The 25,477-nt window shown below is 38.9% G+C and overlaps 3 protein-coding genes across 5 annotated transcripts; all 3 read right to left on the bottom strand.

Annotated features, from left to right (window-relative positions):
- Positions 1 to 246: 246 nt before the first annotated feature.
- sart1 (spliceosome associated factor 1, recruiter of U4/U6.U5 tri-snRNP) lies at positions 247 to 7,301 on the bottom strand. The gene is made up of 20 exons (XM_059526486.1): positions 6,930 to 7,301; positions 6,675 to 6,729; positions 6,523 to 6,578; positions 5,847 to 5,973; positions 5,623 to 5,728; positions 5,443 to 5,520; positions 3,869 to 3,968; positions 3,587 to 3,729; positions 3,245 to 3,451; positions 3,045 to 3,157; positions 2,821 to 2,966; positions 2,538 to 2,662; positions 1,678 to 1,842; positions 1,478 to 1,588; positions 1,303 to 1,390; positions 1,123 to 1,213; positions 897 to 1,032; positions 733 to 822; positions 457 to 578; positions 247 to 372 (listed from the first exon to the last, which is right to left on the bottom strand). The coding sequence occupies exons 1-20, from the start codon at positions 7,168 to 7,170 to the stop codon at positions 354 to 356; spliced, it is 2,319 nt and encodes a 772-aa protein (XP_059382469.1). The 5' UTR covers positions 7,171 to 7,301; the 3' UTR covers positions 247 to 353.
- An 878-nt stretch (positions 7,302 to 8,179) lies between these two features.
- On the bottom strand, positions 8,180 to 11,537 carry si:dkey-175m17.6 (N-acetyllactosaminide beta-1,3-N-acetylglucosaminyltransferase 2). Its single transcript, XM_059525613.1, has 2 exons — positions 11,151 to 11,537; positions 8,180 to 10,506 (listed from the first exon to the last, which is right to left on the bottom strand). The coding sequence occupies exon 2, from the start codon at positions 10,501 to 10,503 to the stop codon at positions 9,178 to 9,180; it is 1,326 nt and encodes a 441-aa protein (XP_059381596.1). The 5' UTR covers positions 10,504 to 10,506; positions 11,151 to 11,537; the 3' UTR covers positions 8,180 to 9,177.
- A 2,782-nt stretch (positions 11,538 to 14,319) lies between these two features.
- si:dkey-175m17.7 (uncharacterized) lies at positions 14,320 to 25,477 on the bottom strand. Of its 3 annotated transcripts, none has more exons than XM_059526483.1 (5): positions 25,179 to 25,477; positions 23,346 to 23,403; positions 19,743 to 21,916; positions 18,750 to 19,055; positions 14,320 to 18,277 (listed from the first exon to the last, which is right to left on the bottom strand). In XM_059526483.1, the coding sequence occupies exons 3-5, from the start codon at positions 21,898 to 21,900 to the stop codon at positions 18,012 to 18,014; spliced, it is 2,730 nt and encodes a 909-aa protein (XP_059382466.1). In that variant the 5' UTR covers positions 21,901 to 21,916; positions 23,346 to 23,403; positions 25,179 to 25,477; the 3' UTR covers positions 14,320 to 18,011. The 3 variants fall into 3 exon arrangements, with proteins under 3 accessions (XP_059382466.1, XP_059382468.1, XP_059382467.1); XM_059526485.1 differs by lacking the exon at positions 25,179 to 25,477 and adding an exon at positions 23,497 to 25,119; XM_059526484.1 differs by lacking the exon at positions 23,346 to 23,403.

The following is a 25,477-nucleotide window of genomic DNA, read 5'->3' as shown; positions in this document are numbered from 1 at the left end:
GAACTCCTGAATGTACCTAATGTCTAATAAGTTACATATTTTAAGCATATTCCTTTTGTCATGTGTAATAAGTACTAACAACTCCTACAAAACAAACCCAAATGCTTGTAATACATAAATATTAGACCTGCTTCAATGCAACAGTTTTTAATGGGGGGAGGGGGGCCCAAAGAACATGGTGCTCTACAGAAAATTGTATGAATCAAAAATTCAAATCAAGGGTATAAATTTACACACAAAACAATGTTTGTATATATATATACACAACTAGTTGTGACTTTATTCATTTAAAAGAAAGCTAAAATGAGCAGATTGTGTGTGAAAGACCTGTTGTTTGGTTCCAGTATTCAGATTTATTTTGTAATAGTATTCCTATGAAAAGAAGATAAGACAATTAACAAACAGAATGAAGATTGAGAATTATAGCTGGAATGGGAATCGTGAACAAATACTTACGCATTCATGCTCTTCCCGCTTCCACTTAGCACAATATAAGGAGTTTTCTGGGACTTCTGCTTTTCCTGCAGAAGAGCAACGGTGCCCAGAGGAGTGTCACTGCTGCTCATCTTCTTCAGCAGCTACAGGAAATCAAACATGCAAAAAGTCACATGACTTACGACCATACTTAGACCTGTGAGTTAAGACTTCATGATTTTAATGTGTCAGATAATGGTGCTTCGTGATTTAATATGCTTGGCGATCTTAAAAAAAAAAACAAAAAAAAAAACATACCGCCTCTTCCTCAAGCTTTTTCATCCTCCGCTCCGTTTTCATCTTGCCAGAGCCCTTCCCATGGAAACGATGGGACAGCTGTCTGAAAGCCTGGAGGACAACAAATGACTGCATTTCAGAAGGAGGAAGCTATCTAGTGTAGCGACAACCACATGTGCACGGACCTCTTTAGGAGTGAGCTTGCGACCAGATTCGTCAACGTATTCGATTTTGATGTCTGGCTTGTAGTTATCCTTGTCTTTGAAATCCTGAGTGAAGCCTCTGTACTCCTCCCTCCTGCTGTACTTGTCATCAATATTCCTGCGATGGAAAGAACAGTAAATGTGAACATCTTAGATAAAAAAAATAAAAAAGACAGCCACTGGAGAAGGTTTTGCTACAGCTACTTACATCTTGTCTTCGATGGCGTAGTTATCATTTGGCAGAGCTCCTTTTGGGGTTTTAACACGAGCCACCTTCAGCATCTGTGTGTCCAGCAGTCCTGAAAGAGTTAAGTGAATGTTTCTGAAATAAATTAGACATTATTGCTCATTCTATTCAGTTCAAAATCAGCTTCGGTTGACATCTCACCTTTGTTTTTGCACAGAAGTAGAGCGGCAGCGAGACCGGAGTTCACAATGGGCTCCTCATCCAGAATAGTCGTGGAGGTTACTGAGAACTAGAACAGTAAGCGGAAAAATCACACTGAAGTAAAAGTTTCACAGTCCAATTGAATTGCTGTCTGTGGGGTGAGCGGAAGACTCACATCGGCCTGGTTTTTCTCCTCATCCAGGTTGACGGTGCTCCAGCCCACGTTGTCATCCATATCAGAGTCTGACTGTCCGGCTCCTTCTTTCTCATCGTCCTTCTCAAAGTCCTGTACGACCCAAACAAAAACAGACACATTTCATACCAGCAAGTGAAACAATAGATCTTAGGTGAGAAAAGGGTTGGGAAGGTTGGTACCATCATATCGTCTTGGTCCTCTCGGTTGCCTGACAGCCCGTATGTGGGGATGTCTCCAAGAGTGCGGCAGAATTCAGAGGTGGCATTAAACACAATGTTGTTCCTTTTGTCTGGGTCATTGTCATCATCTCCCGTCTTCACAAGTTGATTAATGTGCTGAGCCACCTGAAAACAACAATACAAGCAAAGACACAAAAGAAACCGCCGTATAAACAATATTGCTAATAATTCAAAAAGTATTATGGAACATAGGATTGATGCATGTTAAAATTACAATCCTTTGGAAATCATTATAATATGCTGATTTGCTGTTAAAGAAAAGTTTTTTATTATTATCATCAAAATTTAAAACAGCAGAGTATATTTTTCAGGATTTTTTGATGAATAGAATAACCCAAAGATTAGCTTTTATATGAAATAAATATCATTGGTCAATCTAATGTTGTTGTATTTTTTTGTGGGGAGGGGGTTATTAAATTAAATTGATCAAAAGTGAAGATAAGGACACGTATAATGTTACAAAGGATTTCGGTTTCAGATAGATGCTGTTCTTCTGAACTTTCTATTAATCAAAGAAACCTGAAAAAAAATCTGTTTTCAACATACTTATGATAATACTACATTTTTTTTAGCATTTCTGAATGATAATATGACTGGTGTAATGATGATAAACATTCAGCTTTGAAAAATAACAGGAATAAATTACATTTTAAAACATATTCAAATAGAAAACAGTTATTTTAAATGGTAAAAATATTTCAAACTTTTGACTTGTGTATATGTTTAAATATGTAGAAATATAAATAAAATATAAAATTCTGCATTGCCAAAGCAACGCTTCAGGAATGAAAAGTGCAAACCTTTTCTCCTGAGTCTTTGAGCATCTGTTTTTGTCTGAGTTTCCTCTGTTTCTCAAGCTGTTTCTGGAGCTCCTGCTCAGCTTCATCTTCTTCTAATACAGTAGGAGCTGGAGGAGTGAAGTCCTCTGAGAGAGACGAGGAGAAAGCATGTGAGTGCAGAGAATAGTGATGCAATTCATTTGAATTTCAAAGGGAAGAACAAAAGCCTTAAAAAAAAAAAAAAAAAAAAAAAAAAAAAAAAAAAAAAGAGAAACTTCAGACATATGAAAAAGTTCTCTCTTACCGTCATCACTAATGTCCATGTCGGCCATTCTAATGTCATCTGACTGCTGGAGGACATCACTGGCCTTGCTGCTGGCTTCCACAGAAACATCTCCAAGCTCTGCCCTCTGCTCCTCATCTGCTTGCTTTCTACCTCGACCTCGAGACCTGAGTGCCAGAACCAGTTTTGGGTTGAAGTAACTGGTGTCGCTGGAGTATTTAACCGCAAATGTGTGAAGGCTTTACCTGGAGCCGAAATCTGTGCTTCGAATTTCATCCACCAAGAGGTCATGAGCCTTGAGAATTTTCTCTTTCTTCCTGATTTTCTTGACTTTGCATTTGGTCTTCTTAAAGCCCACCTAGTGCCACGCATGACCAAAAAATGAATGTTAGTCAAGAATGAAATTAAACTTGAAACCAAGTGCACATCAACACATTGTTCTCACCATCTCCTGTGGCGTGTAGTATTCGTTGGCGAGGGAGAGAGCAGGCATGTCCAGAGACTGGGCCTGATTGCGCAGATTCTCTCTGATGGTCTGCAGCTCCCGCTCTCTCTCACCTCCCACAAAACCTCCGGCACTCAGCCTGAAACTCTTCTTCTTCTCTCCCTCGATCTCCTCATCGTACTTTGACAGCACAGACTTCGGCTTGAACTGGAAAGAATTAAAATAATATTGTGCAAGGAAGACGACGACATCACAAAGCAGGCTTTTAATTGGTTAATAGCAGTGGTGTTTTTAGCCATGTGAGGCTTAAATGCATTTGGAGAATTTGGGATGCAATCTTACAGTGACCATGTCATCCACACTCTCCTCTTCTTCATAAGGTTTATAATCTGGCTTCTTCTTCTTTAGTTCCACATTTTTCTCTGCTTTCTCTTTGTCCACCAGACCCACATTTACCAGCACGTCCTCCTCCTCCTCCAGAACGCCTGTGAAAATCACCCACGTGGAGAAACTTTGAGTGTGCCCATGAGAGTGTGTGTAGGTGGTGTCAGTGATTTAGTAGATGCTTGTTCATCTAAAGCAACAGTGCATTTATCTATATTCAGAATCATTGTGTTACCTCACCTTTGTCTTCTATAGTTAAGATAACTGTTTCCCCCTCTCTGAAAGAGTCCATCTTGTGTTGAACCTTCAGCCCTTTGAGATCACGTGAGCTGTATGCGTCCTGGTTAGTAAAAACCAATTAATCAAATCAACATGTAAGTGGATATTGCTGTACTATGATAGTAATATAACACATTACTAAGAAACACATTAAAAGGAGAAACGTTTCTACCAACAACGGTTACATGATTTTTAATTCATTTTTCTGTGGATTAAAGCAGTGATACTTAAGTAAGGGACCAGGGCCAAATAGACTATCTCAGTAAACTTTGAAGGGGACATACAGATAACTTAAAATAATTCTAAATAAATATTAAAATGAGCAAAAACTGTTATATTTCTTATTTTACTTCACCCCCCCCCCCCAACAACTGTCATTTTCTTTCAGAACAAGGTTTCCTGCAGTCTTGGAAAACCTGTGTATGAAAGAGTCACATTTTATATGTGCAATTTCTAGACATGGAAAAGTCATGTACATTTATACCTTTTTTTTTTTTTTTTTTTTTTTTTTTTTTTTTACAATTAATAAACCTTTCTAGTTACGGCAATCTGTAAAATGTGTTATTTGTGAGAAATTACAATTTGTGAGTAACCAAAGAAAAATAACTTAATTTTAATTATCGATAATTATTATGTATAATATTTAAATATTGTCAGGGAGTAATTAGTTTCATGTAATGAAAACGAAACAAAAATGTAACTGCAATCATTTATAGTTAATGAGAAAAAAAGTGTGTAATTAAATTAGTTACTTATGGAAACGTTAATGATTGCAAAGGAGGTTAAATTGGAATATTTTACCAGACATTCAGATTGAATTAATTTTTATCCCAAATTACTGCTCTAAAATATCTGACACCAATGTTTCAGGAGTTAAGTGGAAACAAAAGAGGACACATGCTTATTTAATAACTGTTTAATTTCCTATTACAGTTTGTGTGTATGCTTTATTTTTTTAGGATGAACTGTTTTCCTCCAAGGCATTGTTAGATGCCAGTGTTTCCTGGTGCAATATATGAAAAACAGTATCATATACGGTATATATTTCTTGTTATGATTTTAAACCTGTATTTAACCACAGAACAATCTCAAAGTAAAAAGAGGTGCTAAAGTCTGGTTTTGGGTTAGTTGTGCTTTAATATTAAATTAATTATAACCTTAATTCAGGTGACGAAGGATTTTGAAAGTCTGACAGTAATCAGTGTTGAGTGCTTCTGTAAGTTTAACCCTGCCCAGTTTAAATGGCTCAAAATATTGAAAAGTTGAAAACACTCGCTAGAAATTTACTAAAGTAATCAAATGTAATCAGTTACATTACTTTTATAAAGTAATTGAAATAGTTACACTACTTATTAGACTTACTACTTTTTACACTACATTTTATATAGGGTAATTTATAATCTGTAATCGATTACATTTCCAAAAGTAATCTTTCCAACCCTGCATATTGTAATATAATTATTTAATTTTTTTAATATTAAAATAATTGTGACTGAGGAAGAGGGGAACAAGAAAGTGTCAGTAAGGTCACACACCCTTTTTTCCTGTGCAAACTCTTGCTCGACCAGACTAGTCACACCAAACTCTTCATCCATCTCCTCTAGGAGCTTGGCCTGTTGAGAAAGGAATTGCACAGAAAACAAATTTAAAAGACAGCTAAAGGCCAAGCAAAACATAAGGGCAGTTATTTAGTCGTCTCTTCTCTCTATCCTCACCCTCTTCTCCGCCATCTCCTTTTCTTTGGCTAGTTTGCGACTCCTCTCCACCCAGGCAGCTGTGTCGTCCAGCCATGGTTCCTCATCTCCAAGCACCTTCACCTTCCTGAAGATGCAAAAGAAGGCAGATATTAGTAAGATTTAATCTTTGATTTAGTTTGACTAACATGGAACTGTAATAGTAGAAGTTCTGTTATCTTTTGCAGGTGGCAAAAACTTCCTACCCCAGTTTCTGATTGAGCAGACGCTTCTCTTTAAGAGCAGCCAGTTTCTCTCTCATCTCAGCCTGTTGTCTGATATGGACAGGATTGATGGCCTCGGCCAGGAGGGGCTCCTCCTTGGTCCCAGTCTCTGAGATATCAAACAATCATAGATTTAAGGGAAAAAAACATCAAATAAGATGTTGCATTCAAAGCAATTAAATGTGTACACTAACATTCAAACGTTTGGGGTCAGAATGATCATTTTAATGTTTTTGAAAGCCGTTTCATATGCTTACAAGGCTGCATTTATTTGAGCAAAAATATAGTAAAGCAGAAATATTATAACGGTTTCCAATAATTGCTTTCAATTTGAATATATTTTAACATTTATCAGACGCTTTTTTATCCAAAGTGACTTAAAGTGCATTCAGGCAATACATTTTTTTTCCCCTTATCAGTATGTGTGTTCCCTGGGAATTAAACCCACAACCGTTTGCGCTGTTAACGCAATGCTCTACTACTGAGCCACAGGAACACCGTTTTAAAACACAATTTATTCTTGTGACTTAAAACTGAATTTTCAGCAGCCATTAGTCTTCATTGCCACATGATCCTTTAGAAGTACTGAATAAAAGTTCAAACTTTTGAATGGTAGTGTATAAAATAGCACTCAGATGTATGATTATCAGATTCTTACCTTTCTTGCTTTCATTGAGATCAAGGGGTTTCAAACCTAGCTTGGCCCTCAGTTTACTGCAAAACAAAGTGAAATAACGTTAAGCAAAATATACATATATTTAAATGTATTACATTTTCCCCTTTTATTAAAAATAGCATTACAAAACTTACTTGGTCTCTTCAATGCTGAGTGAAGCATCACCACTGGCAGATTTGGGACCTGGTTCTGCAAAACAGGATGTTGACAAACATGAGCACCATCCAAGTCAAAGACTTCTATCAAAGCCATAGAGATTCTTTCAAGTAGGACAAGGAGAAGATCTCCTTCGCCCAATATTTCTAAAGTATATTTTGATGACAGTGGTGCAGAACAGCATGTCATCAAAGATCTAGTAACTACTGAAGTTTGTGGACAGGGTGACTGACCGCAGTTGTCCTCGAAAGCAGGATCACGCTTCTCTCTCTTGACTCTCGGCTCCGCATTGCTCCTCTCTGTTTTACCGCTCCGGTCTCTCTCTGCTCCCCGGCTGCTCCTCTCTCTGGAGCGGGATCTCTTTCTCTTCTCTCGCTCGCGGTCCTTGTCCTTGTCTCGATCCTTGTGACGGTGTTTCTTGTGCTCGCGGTCCCGGTCCTTCTCCTTCTCTTTGTGTTTCTTTGATGAACCCATACCGGGTCTGTTCGCGGACTAAATGTGTTTTACTGCTCTCTGCTGCACTTCAGTTGATGATAACCCGGCGAACCGGTAAATATTTACATAATATCAACAGTACAAACACACCATGATCTCAAAGCTAACGTATAATATACGTATATTAATTAGTCATTATTTGGGAACTAACTTACATACTAAACAAACACAACTAGCACTACCGCAACAAGACAAGCGTGTGATGGACGCTGCACTGACAACTTCCGGGTTAAATGGAGAAAAGATGGAGTTGTAGCGCCACCTACTAATTTGGAGGTCGTTAATATCTATGCAGTTTTGATAAAACTCACACTATGCCGTAATAAATGTGGTAATAAATAACTGGCTTTTATATTGTCATTGTAAAATATTTCTAAAAACTTACCTGGAAAGTAATTACTTTCATTTGTAAACATTAGATGCACGAACCTGAAGAGAGAAACATTTTCAGTTCAGTTTAGACTTGTTGTATAGGACTTTTCTTTTCACGATTATTTTTCTTAAATGGCAATAAATAACTGTACAGAAAATAGTGCCTCACACTCCTAGTGAGCAAGTTGAAGTGAGAAGTTACTCCGTAGAAAGATACAAACCAAAAATACAGCCCTCCTCTGAAAACCACATATGTTCCAAAGGAGATGTGAAAACTAAAAACTTGTTAACTTTTTTACATTTGTTTTACAAGGTTGCTAAGGGCTGCTCTTAAGTTTAGCAGAGTAGGCCTTGTACAATTCATTTTGAAATTTAAACAATATAACCACTGTAAGCGTAGTAATTATTATATATTAAGATATAAACAACCCGATAATTGTTTGCTTTGGGGAAATTATAAACACCAACAGCTGAAGTAATAGTGATTAACAGATTTAATTGCAAAATCTGACTGTACATAACATAATTAAGAAAATACAAGCTTCATTTGGCATGATTATTTCTAATATAAATTTGGAGGACAACAGTAAAATTTTTGTTAATGTAAGTGATTATTTATATTAAACACACTAAAAGGTATGAAAATGAATACATTAAAATAAGTGAAACAAACAATAAAGCTCTGAGTTCATAAAACTGCAATTACCATTAAATCTCATGAAACAGATAAATGAATAATAAAATAATAAGTTGTGTAAATCAATTGTATGATAAATGATCAAATAAATCATCCATTGTTCGTTATTGTCATTCATTATTTCCCATAATAATGTTTTGTTGTTGTAATTCAGATTATGCCACCAACAACACCTGGTTATAATTAGGCCCACAAGGCCTAAACCAGTTACCAATGTCTGTGGGGTTTCATCATTTTGCTGAGAAGCACTTATACACCAAGATGGAGTCCAGATACTCTTGAATCATTCTTTCCAGCTGTTCCCACATCAGGAAATCTTACGCTAATGAGAGAAAATTACACATATCTGACACTGAACAGAGCAGAAATGCATATACAAAGTGTAAAATAACAGTCCAAAAACAGGAAGTTCTACAAACTCTCTGAAATGCTTCACATAGAATAGTAAAGCTTTTGTTTTTGAACCTATAGCATAGATTTTTTTTTAATACAATGTTGAATTATGTTTTTTGATTCACTCTCTTATGACAAAACCCCTTAAGTTTGGGCCACAAACTTCTAAATCCTGTAAAATAATAACAACTACAACAACATGATACTCTATAATTGTCCACCAGATATTCTTTCACATGCTTATTCCCATAGATCAAGAACCATTCTACCAAAAACCCCGTCTTACGAAGTAAACCATGTTGTATGCTAATTGTATCTTGTCTATTGCCATTCCAATTTGATCTCCTTATAATAACCACTGCACACATAACTCTGGGCACAGCCCAACATCACAGAAAAATTAGGGCCTTGTATGCAAATGAACATGCCCAACAGGCATGAAAATACCTTGCGGTAAATATGAAAATAACTTTGAAGTCCAGGTCCCCAGGGCATCATTTACACTAAATGTAAATGATTGTACACTAGCACTCCTGAGGAGGAACCTGTAGTTCCTTCCACAGGGTTAACATTTCTTGCGGGGTGCGTTTATGGACTAGGAGAACATTATGATACGCACATGGCTTCTGCCTCAGGTCCTCTGGAAGGTCGAAGGTAAGAAAACCTGAATGATGAGTGGGGGACACCCCGAGCCTGTGAAGGCACATTCCTAAGTAAACATCGTCTATAGGAAACAAGCTGACCCATCGAGACACCTCCTGTAGACGTAAAGCCAAAGTACCAGCGTAAACCACCCCTCCGCCTCCTGCATAGGCCGGATAGGGTCCTTTATAGAAGCTTTCAGGTATGTAATATTTAGTATCAGGTTGCCGATTGGGCCAGGCATTGGCAATGACATCCCCCACAACCAAATCTTCCCGTTCTTTCATTTTATTTCCATGCACCTTTTGTACTCCAACATTGTTGAAGTAGTCCAGTAGAGCCTTAGTCCTGACAAACACATCATCATCTCCCTTGAAAATGAAGTGGACATGAGAGCAATGCTTTGAAAGCCAGTCCCAGAAAAGGACATCCTTCAGGGTGAGGTTGTAAAAAGTGTCTTTGAAGTCCCAAAGGAGGATGTCCTTATGGGTGCTGCTCTCCAACTTCAACAGGGCGCTCAGGTCTGGATGAGGCCCTGTCTCTGTGTCCTGCCTTGCAAGCAAGAAGACAGTGCGTACTAACCATCTTCTTCCTCCACTGTCCCCTTGGATCCAGCCGCTCCTTCCCCACGTCTCTCGGATGGCCTGCCTGTTTTCGAAGTTCCCGACTTGCGATTTGATTGCCATCAGAAGGAACGGGGTTGAAGACTCTTGCCCAGAACACAGGTTGGGTGGGTCCACAAGAATAGCATAATGCCTGCAGTGCATGGACAGAACAAAATCCTTCATTTGATCAGGAAGGGTGTTAAAGTCAGGCATGTGAGATGCCCAAGCTGAGTCTTGTTTACAGGCACCAGTTTTACCCGTCTCTTGCAGATGTATTGTATCATGGCTTTGACCTTTGGACCTCGTTCCATTGCCTCTCAATATAGGGTTGTGCTCTCTGTCCCAAATGTGCTGGAGGCGGTTCCACAGTGCCCCGTCCTCTAGTTCGAGTTTCCAGAAGGGCTGAACTGGATGGGATGCAAGAGCTCCCGAGTTTGTGGAGGCTCCGGTGGCAATGAAATGGCGCGGCAGCTGCGGTAAGGGAGGGGAGTTGGAGACGGCTACAAATATGGACACCATGATGTACACCAACAGGTGACTTACCATCACACAAGGCAAGAGACACAGACATAGGATCTTTCCATTGCATCTTGAGCGTGCCATGGACTGGAAGAGAATGAAAGACATTGAGAGGAACAATATATTACGAAACAATGAAATTGATATTTGATACATTCCATCAAATTTCTGTGAATTACAGATGAGGCCAAGCTGTTTTTTTTCAGAGGGAAATACTAGGGCTTCTGCCTCTAGGAAGAAGTCTCTGAAGAATTTCGTCTCCATGGTTTGGCCTCATGAGACTCATTATGTGCACCTGACCAGGCAACGTCCACAGCGTCTTACCACCCATGATATTTACGTCATGTACTTTAAGTGTCCTTTTCATTTATTTTCCCTCGAGCAACCATATCACATAAATCTGGGATGCAAAAAATATTCGCTCATTTTTGTTTTCCCCAACAGGAAAATATTTCTACAGAGAAAACGGTTTCCTGCAACATTTCAGGATTTCATAGTATTTCATTTTTTTTTCAGACAGTACCAGTGCCTGATAAATGTATTCAATCATTAAATGCATAAATAATAAGAACAAATTAACTACATTTTAAAAATGGCAAATATCTAAAAACATCTTCAGCTTTTTAGATGAACTGACATGAAAAACACTCTGAAATAACTGAAATATCTCGCAAATAATAATATATCTTAGAAATTCTTCTGTTATACCATAAAGAAATCATTCACAATACCTTAAAATTAGATGTTCAGTTGCTCTGATGGTTTTTGCAAAGCCTGACACTTATCTAGAATTTTCTCTCCATGCAGTCCCCATTCTTTCTTCACAAGTCCCCAGAGGTCCCCAGTGTTTTTTCATGCTGATTGTGGTGTTTTCCAAGAATGTGCCAATATTAAATTGACCTTTTCTTGTGAAAACATTATGTCCTGGTTCAGTCAGTACACTGTTGAAATTAAACCATAAAGCAGGGTTGCCTCTCAATCTCTTCACAGGTGCAGGTACTAAATAAGAACATTTGCATGGCACGGATGATTTGAGGAGGCACACAAGCCACACCTACATATATTACATCTAAAGCCTTTTTGCATAATCCTTGTTTTATACCCACAAGTCTTCCGATATTTGTATACAGCAGAGATTGAGATATTATGTCAATTTCAACAGCACTGCTGAGCTCACAAAGTGTTCACTTGTTTGCCAGTAATGCTTCCTTTACATCTAAAGAATAAGTGTTGCTGGGCAACGTTTGATGACTCCAGAGAGTTTGTGAAATGTGCCTCAAAACACAGAGAATTAATGCTGCTATAAAAAGTTATCATTATATGACAATAATTAAGCTATTTTGGCAATGCAAAGAATATGTAATTATGTAAAATACATAATTATTAAAAACTCGATTAAAGGGGTCATATGACATTGCTAAAACAGAACATTATTTTGTGTATTTGGTGTAACAAAATGTTTTTGCGGTTTAAGGTTCAAAAAACACATTATTATCCACGTACTGTACATTAATGTTTCTCCTCTATGCCTGGCCTTTCTGAAATACGTCAATTTTAACAAAGCTCATCGGTCTGAAAAGCGAGGTGTACGCTGATTTGCCAGCTATCCAGTGCATTGTGATTGGCCGAATGCCTCAAGCGTGTGATGGAAATGTTACGCCCCTTCCCATACTGTGATGCCGTTTGTCCCGGAGCGCTGAGACAAAAATATTAAAACCCATTATAAATTAGCCATTTGAGCATCCAGTTGGAACATAATTACTGATTATAATGACTTATACTATCTTTTTACACATTGCATTGCGCAGTGTAAACATAAAACCTTGTCTGCATTTTTTTTCGAAGAAACAACAAACAACAAGTGCTAACTTACTCTACACTGCTCAAAACTTGCATTTGAATTTTGAAAAAACTTTTATAAAACTTGCGTTGAGAATTTTTTAAATATGAAAACATACAGGCAGTGAGTCAGAACAGACGGTATTGTAGGCTACTTGCCCAGGTTCAGAAAACAGTCCTACATAAAATGCATGCACACACACAAATATTTGGTTTACCTGTTCTGGAACATTGTGATAAATACAACCTAACCAATGATTTCTAGTTGTGTCCTCTTTTGGAAGGCCAAACAAAGTAGTTTTTGCTTTCACAAGGAAACACACAGCGTCTCCACGGCATGGTGGCAGCAACAATACTACAGCAAAAATAAAAGTTATGCCTTCTTTTTTTGCGTGAACATTTGGGCGGTGTTAAGCAAATTTTCCCACACAGTGACATAAACATTTGGGGGCGTGTTTAAACGAGGCGTTTAAAGAGGACGTGGACGAGTCTTAACTTTAATAAAGAATATCTCTTTGGGTTTGAGACTTTACTTTTTGCAACTTTAGGGATCTTATCTATGCACGAACGTTTGTTGTTGGTCTAATTATCATCATGGCTGAGATTCGGAAATAGTCACATGGTGACAAGTAATCACAGTCATGCTGTTATTCAGAATAACACTCCAAATGATGTGGTGGCAGGGGTGTTTCTTGCTTTTCATCATTTCTAGGGCACAATGATTTCAATTATCTGCTCTATTGGAATGCCAGACAATTAAATTAAAAAACAGAAGAAAGGTGTTATCCATTTCTAATTAGAATAAAAAACTTCTGGTAAATTTAAATGCACTTATCACATAACAGTCATGCCCTCAAGACCAGGCAGCATTATTGAGTCATCAAGTTTTACCAATATTACGGAGGGATTTTGGGGACATGGATCAGCAGTGTTGCCTTGTGCATTCTATTGCTTGCCTCTCACACGTGCACACGATTCCACACACAAAAAGCCTTTGCCCCAGTTTCTCTACTCATCCCTCTCAGGCACTTTACCATTTTAGCTTTGTTCTATCATTCTGATTTAATGCTGAAGTGGCCTGGAAGTAGTCGGTCACAGGAGGCATTCTTCCTCCAGCTTTTCTCACTGACACTGAGGAGATTAGGCCACAGCAAGGAAAGCTAATGGGAACCAAGACTGGAGAGAGCTGCCCCTAGGGTTCACTTTGATATGATAGGTGTCCTGTTTTAGACCATTCTGACTATGGATCCAAGCCCTCAGGGAGCTTAATCATAGCGCAGTCGCAAAACAGCAGCTAACGTTATGTAACTTTTGGGCTGCCCTGCTGATTTGTCAATGGTAATCTGACAGCTCATTGACTATACTGTAACAACCAATAATTTCCAAACCAGCATTCCTGGTTCTGAATGAACTGGTCCTGGTTTGGGTGGGCTTATGAGAGTGCTAGACTGTTCTAGATAGGCTACCAATATCCATTTTGTGTCACAGGCCATATGAAATAAAACACCATTGTCAATTTGTAAAAAAAAATTATTTCAACAAATCACCTTAGCTTTGCGAGAACATCGTATTGATGAACAACTGTATGACAAGACAATCTTTTTTTTCTTTCCTTTTTTTTTAAGAGGTACTTTATTCTCATAGTCATTACCGGCAAGGATCAGCCTAACACTTTTAATCATTTTTTGCTTCACAACAGTATCACAGTCTCTCACAGTAAAGTTTTAAACAGGAAATAGGATGAAGCCCCATCATTTGTCAGTGATAAACCAAAGTACGCACAAGTATATGGTCAAACCAACACAGGCTGCCGTGTCCGTCTTCTCTCTGAAGCAGCGTGGGCACTGAATTGTCACGGGGAGAACGGCTGAGTCAGTAGGAAGGGGAGAGAAGACTGGAAGGTCAGTTTGGAGTAGAACATGCATTCAAAGTACATCAAAGTACAACCCTTGAGGGATCGCTATAAATCTCTACCCAAAGAATCACTGAAAAAAAATCACCATGATAATAGAAAACAAATCATCATATGGAAATATAACATTTCAATGAGCAATTTTTAGCAGGTTAGTGGGTAAGAAAATCAGCAGGTAAAGTGTAAAGTTACAGTAATAGAGTATGACAACAACATATCGCCTGGGGAACAAGGTAGAACACTCATAACTGAGCAGTTCAAACATGTTCTGTCCTAGAGGGCACTTCTTTTATGTCAATATTAAGATGCCAACCTTCATTTCAGTATTTGGCACAAAAAAATTAGATAATAATAACAATAATTAAAAAAAAAGAACAAGCATTAACATACATGAATAAAGTCACAGAAAGAATCAATTCACAAATTTACAAATTCTACACAAAACTTTACATTTAGTTCATTTCTATGTGCAAACCATATACTGTATATATAAGATTATTCAACACAGGAAATACTGGTCATATATAGTATCCAGTTTCAGTGCTTTGCACACATTTTATAAACAAATTCAGCTTTCATACAATGAGATACTCTGCGATGTCCAGCGATATTCAGTCAGTGTTACCAGGTGTTTTTGGTAGGCTTACGCCATATTTTTTTTCTACAGTGAGAGGTATGATTGAATGAACAAAGAGGTACATTTTCCCCAATGTCTGGAAGAGCAAATCCAGGGTAAAGAAGGCATACAACAGTGGCTCATGGCATTGACCGATGCGAGCTTACAGAGAAGCTTGAGCTGTGCCAATGGACATTTAACAGGCCTGAGGTTGGGATTCTTGATAAAATGGTCGGAAAGTTTCACCCACATTACTGTCTCAACATGCCTAGCACACAGAAAACACAAAGACTGACTTCTCAGATCTACACACTTTTGTGCAGCAAACAGATATATAACAGAAAAAAAAAAAAATCCAAACAATTACAAAACTACCAAGTGCTTCCATTTCTTTCCATTGATAGGTGCTACATTGACTCGGAAGACGGTTATTGTACCAAAAGGCATCCCAGGCATTTATTTTCTTGTAAAACACACTTTACACATTTTCTCATGCAGACGTGGTGGCAACTGGCAGTTTTAATGAAATGGTAAATGATGGATTTAAAGAAATTATGGAAGAAAATTGTACTTTGTGTCAGATGCCAACGGGATCTTAATTCAAGTTTTAAAAATACATTTTGTTAGTCTAAATGCTAATCAGAAGCATCCATGTTTAGCAGGGTTTCGTGGCATTGATAACAGAACTGAGAATGCCTTTTAAATTCCAATTCAATTCCTGAATTTGAATTGATGTAGCAAAAAGGAGGATTGTGATTCTAATTTCAATTGAAGGAATTAGTATTGAACTGTACCGTGTACAGTATTGTGTGGGATGTTTCATGGATTCTAGTCATGAGGGCATGCAAGTGTGTGTTGAATTTCTTTGAATTCCTCATCATGTCATTTCAGTTCAATACGCTGTGGCATGTGGTCAATTCAAATCAAATTCAAACTCATGAACTGAAAGGAGGCCAATTCTTGAATTCCCAATTTTGCCCAATCCTGCTTTTTTTAGATTAAGATTTGTCTGATTTCTCGGCACTCTGTCACCTCACTGAGACCAGTTTAATAGGTGTTGCTTACCTAATCGTTTCCTCAGGGCACAATCAAGCTACAGAGTCAGACAAAAACACTGTCAGCAGCGAGAGACAGAAAGAAACAGTCAATGTGTCACTGTATGATAAATACAAGCAGCTGCTGACCCTAAAACAACACAGCAATGGCACTGAACTGGTCTGGACTTAGATCAATCAGACAGATGTTAAAACATGGGGGCATTTCTGAGGTCTTGTACCCATAAGAAAACACCTTTACATGTCTTTACTGCAGGGGGTTTTTGAAATGCAAAATTGTATACTATGTCACGCGCTGTTGGGCAGGGCAGATTAAAGGAGACACAGCAGTGGTGTGTGAAGGCCCAGTGGCTCAGTGAGGCAGAAAAGAGCTCAGAGACAGCAGACAAACTCCTCGCTTGTCAAGACTGATGAGAGGCGGCTTCAAGGACCAAGGCTGAGAACTTGACAATATGCAGGAAGAAGAATGTTTCACAGTGAAGTGAGTGAACCAAGTCTTTTTCACAGAATGTATTCCCATAAAAATACATAGTCTCTTAGAGGGCATAGAGAAAAAAAAAAAATAAAAGAAGGAAGAATTTAAATGGAGGACGGGGATCTAGTTTCCTTTATGGTACATAATACAAAACCAGATTGTTTGCCTACAGTCCTGAGAGCACTAAAATCTGATCATGGTCAAATTAGGCAGGCTGTTTAAAAATAGGGCAGGCTTTAAAGCTGAAAGGGTGTTCATTTTTCTTATGCAATGAACTGAATATGACAGAAAAGCAAATGATGGAAAACACTTCATGTTTTAGCTACACCTGCATGACCTTGGAACTTTCCTGCTAATTTTGCATAAACTATAAATATCTACTTGTCACCTTTGTGTGCAATTTTGAATTGCAAAATTAACTCATATTAAAGAGTGAGATTCATGTTGATCTGCTCCAGTCACAGTAATTTCGCACAGCAATAAACAGTGTACATATTCCTTATTAAAAATGTAAAGGTCAATTCCACAAGATGTTTCTCCTCAATATCTTATCAGCACCTGCAGCTCAAAAAAAAAAAAAAAAAAACATACAGAAAGCACAATAATAAAAAAAATAATTGGAGTAATTTTAAGCCATTGCTGCCTGCCCAAAGTAAAATAAATAGTGAGTTGAATAAAAAAACCTATTTTATAGTCTATTATCCACTTTTCCTTCTAACACTTTTTTTTAAATTACACATTACTTTATACAAATTGCCATCTGTTAAATATCATAAGCAAGAAATAAAAAATAAATATATGATTTTTGGATTAGATCTGCCATCAGAATGGCTGCTTCATGTCCCATGCAAAAAAAAGTCCATTAGAGAAACAGTGTCCAAGTGAAAATAACTTAAATCAGTTTCACTTCCGCATCAACACTATTGCACACCTCCCACACAAAGACACTAAGATAAAGAATGCAAGATGTAAAATCAAGTAACAAAATTAGCAGTATCGAAAAAATTTCAAAGGCAAAATGAATCTTCATGTCAGTGGACTAATTTATAAATAGTTGGCAGCTAACGCAAAGTAACCCAAAAAGTGCCTTCAAATGAACTCCCTAATCAAAAATAATCTGTCTAGAAAAGTTCTGTGCACAGTGGAAAAGGAGTTTGAAGTTTGCTACATCTCTTAGGTCTTGAATGTGATGCATGTCACAGTTCTGAGAGTCTAAACACATCGGATCTTTTTCTGTGCCTGGCAGCCAGAGTCTTCTTTGATTGCATTTGTTTCCCCCCAAATACTTTTATACAGCGTTTGTATTTAACCAAGTTTGATAATAGTAATATGGTAATAATTTAAGTGAACTGACTTATTCTTTGAATTAAAACTTGGCACATAATTAACAGAGTATCAGGGTGGGTAGCACAAACATTCATTTGCCAACTGTCAAATAAGTGCTATTTATATGAAACAGAAAGCGTGGAGATACTTCAATTAAAATATACTATTTCATCTATTTCTTTCGGACTGCTTTCATCTTCTAGTTATTTCTGTCATCTCTCTTCAAATCCTCAACTGTTTGTTATCGTTAAACGGCTTTATTCTTACCCTTGTTTTTTTATCCATCCATTTCTGTCCATCAATTCCCTCTTCTATTTATCTCCTTTTCTCCTCTCATTTTCTCACAATCTTCTTTCTTGCACCGCCCTTTTAAACTTGTGTTTCCAAGCCACTCAGTTTTGGGGTGAGGATGCGAGGTGTTACCCCAGAGTTGAGGTCTCTCTCAAACTCTAACAGCTGGCCCATGAAGTTGAGGTTGGGGGAGACTATTGGCCGCCGGCTGCGCACATACTTATAGGCATCAGTCATGGTCATGAGGGTGTGCTTCATCAGGTAAGCAATGACTATAGTAGCTGAGCGGGACACACCTGCTTGGCAGTGCACAAGAACACCCCGTCCACACTGGTGAGCTTCCTCTGAAACAAAAAAAGGTGTGGCACACATCAAAAATTGGTCACATGCCTCCAGTTCTGATGTGCAATTTAAATGGAAAGTATCAGAAATACCATGGAAAGAAGATGATTTTAAATATCCCATAAAAATCTAAACTAGACATTTTGACTTTTAGTCAATGTCTAGTAGCTGTAAAGCTAAAAAAATAATTTCTAGAAAAACAAACCAAAAATTATGATGACTCATCCTGCACTACGCAAATTGTTGTCCAATCAGATGCTCTCTCGAATGAGAATTCCACCTGCAACTGACTAGCATGTCAGTGGTTTACCACTAAAGGTTATTGCCTATAAGGCTATTAGCTGTTTAAAAAAGAAAAGGGACAAACTCTTTTATATGTCCCAGCCACATTTTTGACAGGGAACTGCACTTGTTAAGAAATGACATGGGGTGTGTAAATGTTTAAACTACAAAAGCGTTGACAATTTCTCTTACCAATAAACTCAAAAACCTCTTCAAAATATTGTTGCAGGTTCTGCTTGCTGTTGTCAGTGGCAGGTAGCCTTTTGTAACGCACCAAGCCTGTGTCCAGGTGGTAGAGGGGAAGATGGGTTGTGACATTGACCACAAAACCAATGTTGAGACGAAGCAGTAGATCCAAATCCTGTGCATCTCTCTCATTGCCAAGAAAAAGGAAAGGGAGGATGGGGCTGATCACAGCATTCTCCACATCTGGGGTCATGACACTCTCCTCAGATAGTGAAGCTGGGAGGGATGAGGAAAGAGGGAGGGAAAGATGCACTGGCAAAAAAAAAGAAAAAAAAAAGAGATTACTTTTGTTTTCTTTTGTTTAAATACTTCACTCTATGTGACCATCTAAGAGAGGTATGCTGGTATAGGACACTTTTTAGTCAATTAAAAATGATATGGGTTCAAATGCTGTCAGAGTATGATGTCATCAAGGCTTTATGTAAGAAAATCAAATATTTATAAATAATTTTAATCCTTCCTCCTTATCTTTCCTGTTTGAAGTTCCATCACTCCCACCCCCACACAGAATGGCTTTTATCCTTTAGTTCTCTAACAAAACTCAACGAGTTTCAATAAGAAATAAAGCAGAGGATAAAGCAGTCTGAGTTTTAAGAAAAATAACTAAAAGGTAGAAAGTGTTTAAGGAGAAAAATTTGAATTTGAGTTACATTACTAGCGCATCATCGGTAATGTAACTCTGGCAATCTTTTGAAGCTAGGCTAACGAGGATTACACATCTCACAGATTAACTGAACTATAATTTTAATTTGAATACTATCAGTGCAGAAAGGCATACAGCCTAATGGCAGATGAGAAAATGAAATTAAGATCAGTACATTCAAGTGGGACTGGCAATGTGGGAGAGATTATGTTCATCTTTCTGAATTGTCAATCAAAAACAAGACATTATAAAAATGTCACTCAACCTGCTGTGTACTTGCACATTAGCATCTTTACCTCGTCCATTTTCCTCATCTTGTTCTCTGTTGAGTGAGTTGAGGACCAGGTGGAGTGACTGGGCCGAGGGTAAGGTGTGTCCACCCTCCCTCTCTCGCTGTTTGGGTTTGGGCTTAATAAGCGTGCTAGGAGCAGATGGTGGGGGTGAGAATGATGGAGGGGAATCTGGAGATGGAGAGCGGAGGGATGGGGATTGTGGAAGCACTTCGTCATCGAACCCGTTGCCATCCACCTTGCAAGCATCTGCTCCTTTGTTCCAAAGCCGCTTGAGGGAATCTCTACCCTGGTCTCCGCTATTCCCTGACCCGATAAAGTCCAAAACTGCCATCTTGCCTTGCTGGAGCCTCCGCCGTCCTGCCTGATCTGTCAGCTGGGAACGAGTGAACTCCATAAGGTTCCGACAGTCCAGGATTAAAGGATTGCCACCATTGCCACTTTTCTGGTTGTGGCCCATGCAGGTCCTCCCTGAGCCCATTCCAATACCTGCATTGTGATGGATAGGTTGGGTTTTAGAGCGAGTCATCTTTTTTGCTAGCTCCTCCGGCCAGATTGTGCGTACACTGTAATCGTCATCATCAGGCTGGTATCCTCCCATGGTATGTGCACCCATATTACGCCCCATGTTGGGAGGATTCCCTCTGTGCGGGTTAAAGGTCACTACAATGGGGTCACTACTGCAGTAACTGCACGTGGAGCTTCCAGTTTGGCTTGCTTTGGGATTGCACCCACTGACACAACTATGGAGTGCTCGAAGAGGTGCAGATGAGGAAAGGGGAGTACAGGGTAAACAACCTCCAACCAGCTTCTTACGGAAAGCAGCAGGGCTCTCAAAAGCTCCAGCTTCTCCAGAACAGGATGCACAACCCAAAGGTCTGAGCAGCCCTGTGCGACAGTCCGAGACAGTGCTGTTGGAAGAGGAGGTGTTGGTGGTGGAAGCAGTTGACAGACAACCTCCTAAAGTCTTCAATCCCATGGTTCCGCCACCTCCGTTGGCAGCACTTGTTCCTGGGCCGTGGGAAAACGAAGAGGATGGGCTTGTACTATGACCGTGGCAGCCAGCCGAGTGACCTCTACCTCTTCTACAACGAACTAACCTCCAACAGCCACAAGGGTGGGAAAAGTCAATCGTACATGTGTGGTCAGGACTGGGGAAGCCTCCTTGGGAGGAAGTAGGGGAGAGGGGCAAAGCGTGAAGAATTTGGGGCCGATGTTCTCTAGTGCATGAGGGACGGGGTTGACTGATGTGCTGGAAGGAGGAAGGGCCTCGGGGAGGGAGCGAGGGTGGTACAGCAGGGCAGTGTGGGTTTAGGATGGCAGCATGGGGTAATGGGGCTGAACTGTGGTGACGGGATAGGCTGTGGGTGTGGGGCAGTTGGTGGCCGGGTCCCAGTTTGGAGTTTTCTTTGTTTCCTACAGATGATACGTCCCTATCACTGTGCAATGGGTGGCTGGCAGTTGCAGAGCAAGACTCTAATGACAGGTCTCTCTCTCTTGTTGGCTTGGATTTTGACTGCTGTCTCTGCGCTGGTACAAATTCCAAGATCCCTCCAGGAGAGACTGTGAGTTGGTTCGGATGATGGCCACTGTGCTGAGTCCGGTTTTGACTCGGATTATGGTTCTGGTGGTGCTTCTCCCCTAATTCAGAAGACTTTCCTTTGCATTTCCTTTCACCTCGCCCTGGATCCAAGTGCAGTGACACCCGTTTAGTTCTGTTCCCTTTGATGCTTCCACTTCGGGTAAGACTACTGTTGCGGCTTTTGTCTATGTAAGATTCTCCTCTTACACCTTTGTCCAAAGACACTCTAATGTCAATGGTATGCGTGTGCTTGTGAGGTCTGGGACCTAAAGTTACTATCCCATTGCTGTGACAATGGCTAGCATTGCGGCTGCTACCCTCAAAGGGAGCACCTGTTTCTCCTTTATCTCTCTGAACATGGGATGATAGTCTGTGCTTGCATTCCAGAGACAGGTAGTTGGAACCTGGATGGAAATGGGGTGGTGGGGGTTGGGGTTGTGGTAAGTGGGGTGGGGGCTTGTTGTGAGTGGCTGGGCGGTGTGAGGAAGACTGTGAAGTGGTTGGTGGGGAGGCCACGCGCAAGGCCAAACTTTTGGGGCACTGAATAACCACTATGCGCTCGTCAAGAGGGAGCGGAGGCATCTGGGGCTGAGCGAAGCTGTGTGGTTAGGATGCAAAAAGAAAAAAGAAATTAATATCAGTGTTCATAAATCATGGTACTTCATTGTGTAATTTTTTAAATATGGACATAGAAGACACAGTATTGCACATACAGTTAATATTAGTTACAGCACAAGGAATTACATCAACAATTGTGATGAGTTAAGTACAGAAGAAAGTCTTCTGTTAGTCATTCACAACCTTACTAGATATTAAACACTGTGAAACAATAATGAACAGCACAAGGGTCACAGATGTCACAGACTTGTCAGTAGGAGAAATCCTAAAATAACAGAAAAATCTTTCTGACCCAGTACCCTTCTTAACAAATTCCAGGGGTTCCCATTTATCGAAAGCATAAAATAATCCTTACAAGCATGCAAGCAAACTATTAAAGAACTATTTAAATTAGGATGCAGCTTTGTAGTGATGTCATAATTTGATGATAATCTGCATGCTGTATTCTTGGTTATCACGACTGTCCTGTAATATGTCATCCTAGTCTTCTTGACGGTTTATAAAAAGTCATTGTTTTGCAGGGGATTATTAAGACGCGCATCTTCAGAGTATATTTCGAGAACATCTGTTATTCATACAAACATTTAATGAAATGTAAATGGAATGCTATTATTCTTCTAATAATAAAGATATAATCTGATGGCTGCACTAATCACCCCTCCACAGAGCACAGAGGATCAGCTCATTATTCTAAATAATGACAGTTTAAAACGTTCATATTAGACATTATGAAATGTCAATGAAAACACCAAGAGAAGGTTAAAGGAATAGATCAGTAAAAAATGAACATCTAGCTATTATTCATCCTCCAAACCTGTATGCCATTCTTTCTTCAGCGGAACACAAAAGGAGAGCATTTGTGTTGGTATTTTCAGTGGTATTACAATAAATGGAGACTGGATAATGACTTGGAATGTGTACAAGTTATATTGACCACTTTTATAATGCATCTGCATCCTTTATAACCCTTTAGAAGCTTCAGTCCCTCATCATTGTCACTACATAAAAATATAGTGGAAAAAAGGCTTCTCTTTGTGATCCACAAAAGAAAGTAAGTCATTTGGATTTGGAATGAAAAGAGAATGAGTAATTAATGACAGAATTTTCATTTATATTCCTTTAAGAATAAAGTACAGAATGGTAAAAACAAAAAAGAACCAAGAGACGGATGAAAAAATGTGTGTGTATGTGTAAAAGAGAATATAAAGCAGCTCAGAGAGAACAGTTACAGGATGTGACATGGCTGGATCATCCATTGACCTCGTGGAGGAGGGGGACATGCACAACAGCATTTCAGACATATATCCCAACACAACACCACCCCCCCATCCGCCCACACACCCACACACAGACCCCGGGACAGAGCCATCACACCATGCTCTTATTTCCACATGCATACATTCACGCACAGAGCCTGGTGATGGTATCCTCATCCTCTTTGCTATTTTCAGTCTTGCCTTTTGTAGCCTGTGGTAGTGAAGGGGGGTGGTTACATTGACCCAGATTTGTCATATTGCAAGTCAACATCACTTCAATCACTGTAACTCACACACTAAACACCTTATCAGCAGTGTTTCACACAGAAACCACGTGTGTAATGTGTTTTTTCCAATGAATCACATACAGCATTGAAACAGCAGCACACGCTTGGGCATCAGCATGTGCTTGTGTCAGAGATGTACAGCATCAGCACTGATGAGCTCAGGTACCAGCTGAGCACAAAAAAACAACTAAAAACATGATCAGGTTTCAGTTATATCACCAAAAAGAACAGTGTGCTGTTGTGTAAATACAGTAATGTTGCAGCAAAATGGTAACTGGACCATGAAAACAAACATGCACTCTGATACATCACTAAAAGACAGAAAAAATTAAAAGAAAGAATGAAAGCTCATAACGGTCATGGCTGATTTTGTCCCCACACTTTATACAATTGTCTGCGACAGGGATGCAACACAGATCTAATAATGAGGAAGTAATTTTTTTTATATATTTAACATTAAGAGCTATATTATGGTGAATTAAAGCACATAGTCTTTAATACTTAAAGAAGAAATGTTACTAACCATCAAGTCATTTAAAATATTCATCTGCTGGTCATTTATCAGTAAAGCAGTAACCTACAAAATACTGTGAAGAAAGTGTCAGTGCAAGAATTATTGTAACAAATTAAATGTCACTTGAATTGATCAACTAGAATGATTGCTCCCACAATCAATGCCTAATAAGAATAATATTTGTCAAAACATTAACATTTTATATTATTTGTTAAGGCCAGATAGCCCACACAAGCATTTCAAGATTTATTTACCTCACATATTCACGTAATAAGCATGTGTAATAAGCATCTATCTTTAATGTATAGGCAGGCGTAGACCATTTGTTTAAATGTTTTAAATTCAAATCAACAGTCTGCGACAGACACATGTGGCTGCTCAACTCTTTGCCTAATGAAATGACTGCATTGTTTTAAACCATTATAAAAAATTGTGGGAAGGCTAACAGGATAAGAAGGTGAAATCCACTTGAATGATTTCGCGCATCGTCACATGTCATTACGTTCATTGCCTCTGAATTTCCAGTTTCTCTCACTGGAAAGCGGAATCACAGAACTAATTAGGAGCCTTTGTTTCAGACGTTTGTACAACTGCACAAGCAAAAACGCGCTTAATGCGACGTCTGAGCAAACGCTTACATAGATGTTTCACCAAAAGAAATCTATCTATCTATCTATCTATATTAAAAGCACAATATTATCCAGGCCTACAGTCACTGAAAGGGAAGAACGTCCCTCACAGATTTGCAACTGTATTGACAGTCACTTGTTAGGCCACGTTGAGGCTGTCACGCAAATTCAAATGCGCTTTCATTGTAGTCCAGTGTCTCTTCGCCATTTGACCTTAGTTCCACTACCATTTCAGTTTGAATGTTAAAATAAATTATGCTTATTACATTTAAAATGCATATGCATTACAGTTAGAACGTTTTACGTAGATTTCTGATGGGTTTCCTTATACACCAGATCTAAAACGTGAGCTAGGGAATATTTTTATTATCATTAATGTTTTAAATATGAATAATAGCTGCAGTAAAACTCGCACTTTCTCATTGGGCGACATTTTGTTGAAACAAAATATTAAGTAGTCATTAAGTAGGCTACCATTTATTGCTGGAAACACACAGATACATGATTGCATATTATTAAGGCCTAAAAAATAAACCGAGGAGAAAAAATGACTTACGTTATAAGCTGTACGTCCGCTGTATCGTCATGTTTTGTGATAAATGAGATCCTTGTGTTTCTCCGCGCGACTATTCCGATCCAGTGCGCGAGACATTTACATAGTTGCAGTTAACTGTGGTCTGCCTTAATGAGCGGGTTAGACTTTACAAATCCAGTGATGTCCATCGATATATGACATTCAGGCATTTTTCCTCATACTGCTTAGAGCGCTTGTCCTCACAGATGTACACAATTAACACAATAACAATGTGTACGCCGGCGCAATGCAATGTGCGCTCTGTGTACTGTTCTTGTGCA

The sequence above is a fragment of the Carassius carassius genome, chromosome 36, assembly GCF_963082965.1.
Source record: "Carassius carassius chromosome 36, fCarCar2.1, whole genome shotgun sequence".
NCBI classification, from domain to species: domain Eukaryota; kingdom Metazoa; phylum Chordata; class Actinopteri; order Cypriniformes; family Cyprinidae; genus Carassius; species Carassius carassius.
The sequence above is the reverse complement of the archived record's forward strand: the minus strand, read 5'-3'. Positions and strand labels throughout refer to the sequence as shown.

What these genes read in the sequence shown, in the direction of transcription:
- si:dkey-175m17.6 (XM_059525613.1), bottom strand. Translation starts at nt 10,503, where the DNA reads ATGGCACGCTCAAGATGCAATGGAAAGATCCTATGTCTGTGTCTCTTG.
- sart1 (XM_059526486.1), bottom strand. Translation starts at nt 7,170, where the DNA reads ATGGGTTCATCAAAGAAACACAAAGAGAAGGAGAAGGACCGGGACCGC. An exon ending in TGCTTTCGAGGACAACTGCG is followed by an intron (nt 6,730 to 6,929) that starts GTCAGTCACCCT and finishes CCTGTTTTGCAG; the next exon opens with AACCAGGTCCCAAATCTGCC. An exon ending in CTGCTCAATCAGAAACTGGG is followed by an intron (nt 5,729 to 5,846) that starts GTAGGAAGTTTT and finishes TTGCATCTTCAG; the next exon opens with GAAGGTGAAGGTGCTTGGAG.
- si:dkey-175m17.7 (XM_059526483.1), bottom strand. Translation starts at nt 21,900, where the DNA reads ATGCCTCCGCTCCCTCTTGACGAGCGCATAGTGGTTATTCAGTGCCCC. An exon ending in AGATGAGGAAAATGGACGAG is followed by an intron (nt 19,056 to 19,742) that starts GTAAAGATGCTA and finishes TTTTTTTGCCAG; the next exon opens with TGCATCTTTCCCTCCCTCTT. An exon ending in AGAGGTTTTTGAGTTTATTG is followed by an intron (nt 18,278 to 18,749) that starts GTAAGAGAAATT and finishes TTTTTGTTTCAG; the next exon opens with AGGAAGCTCACCAGTGTGGA.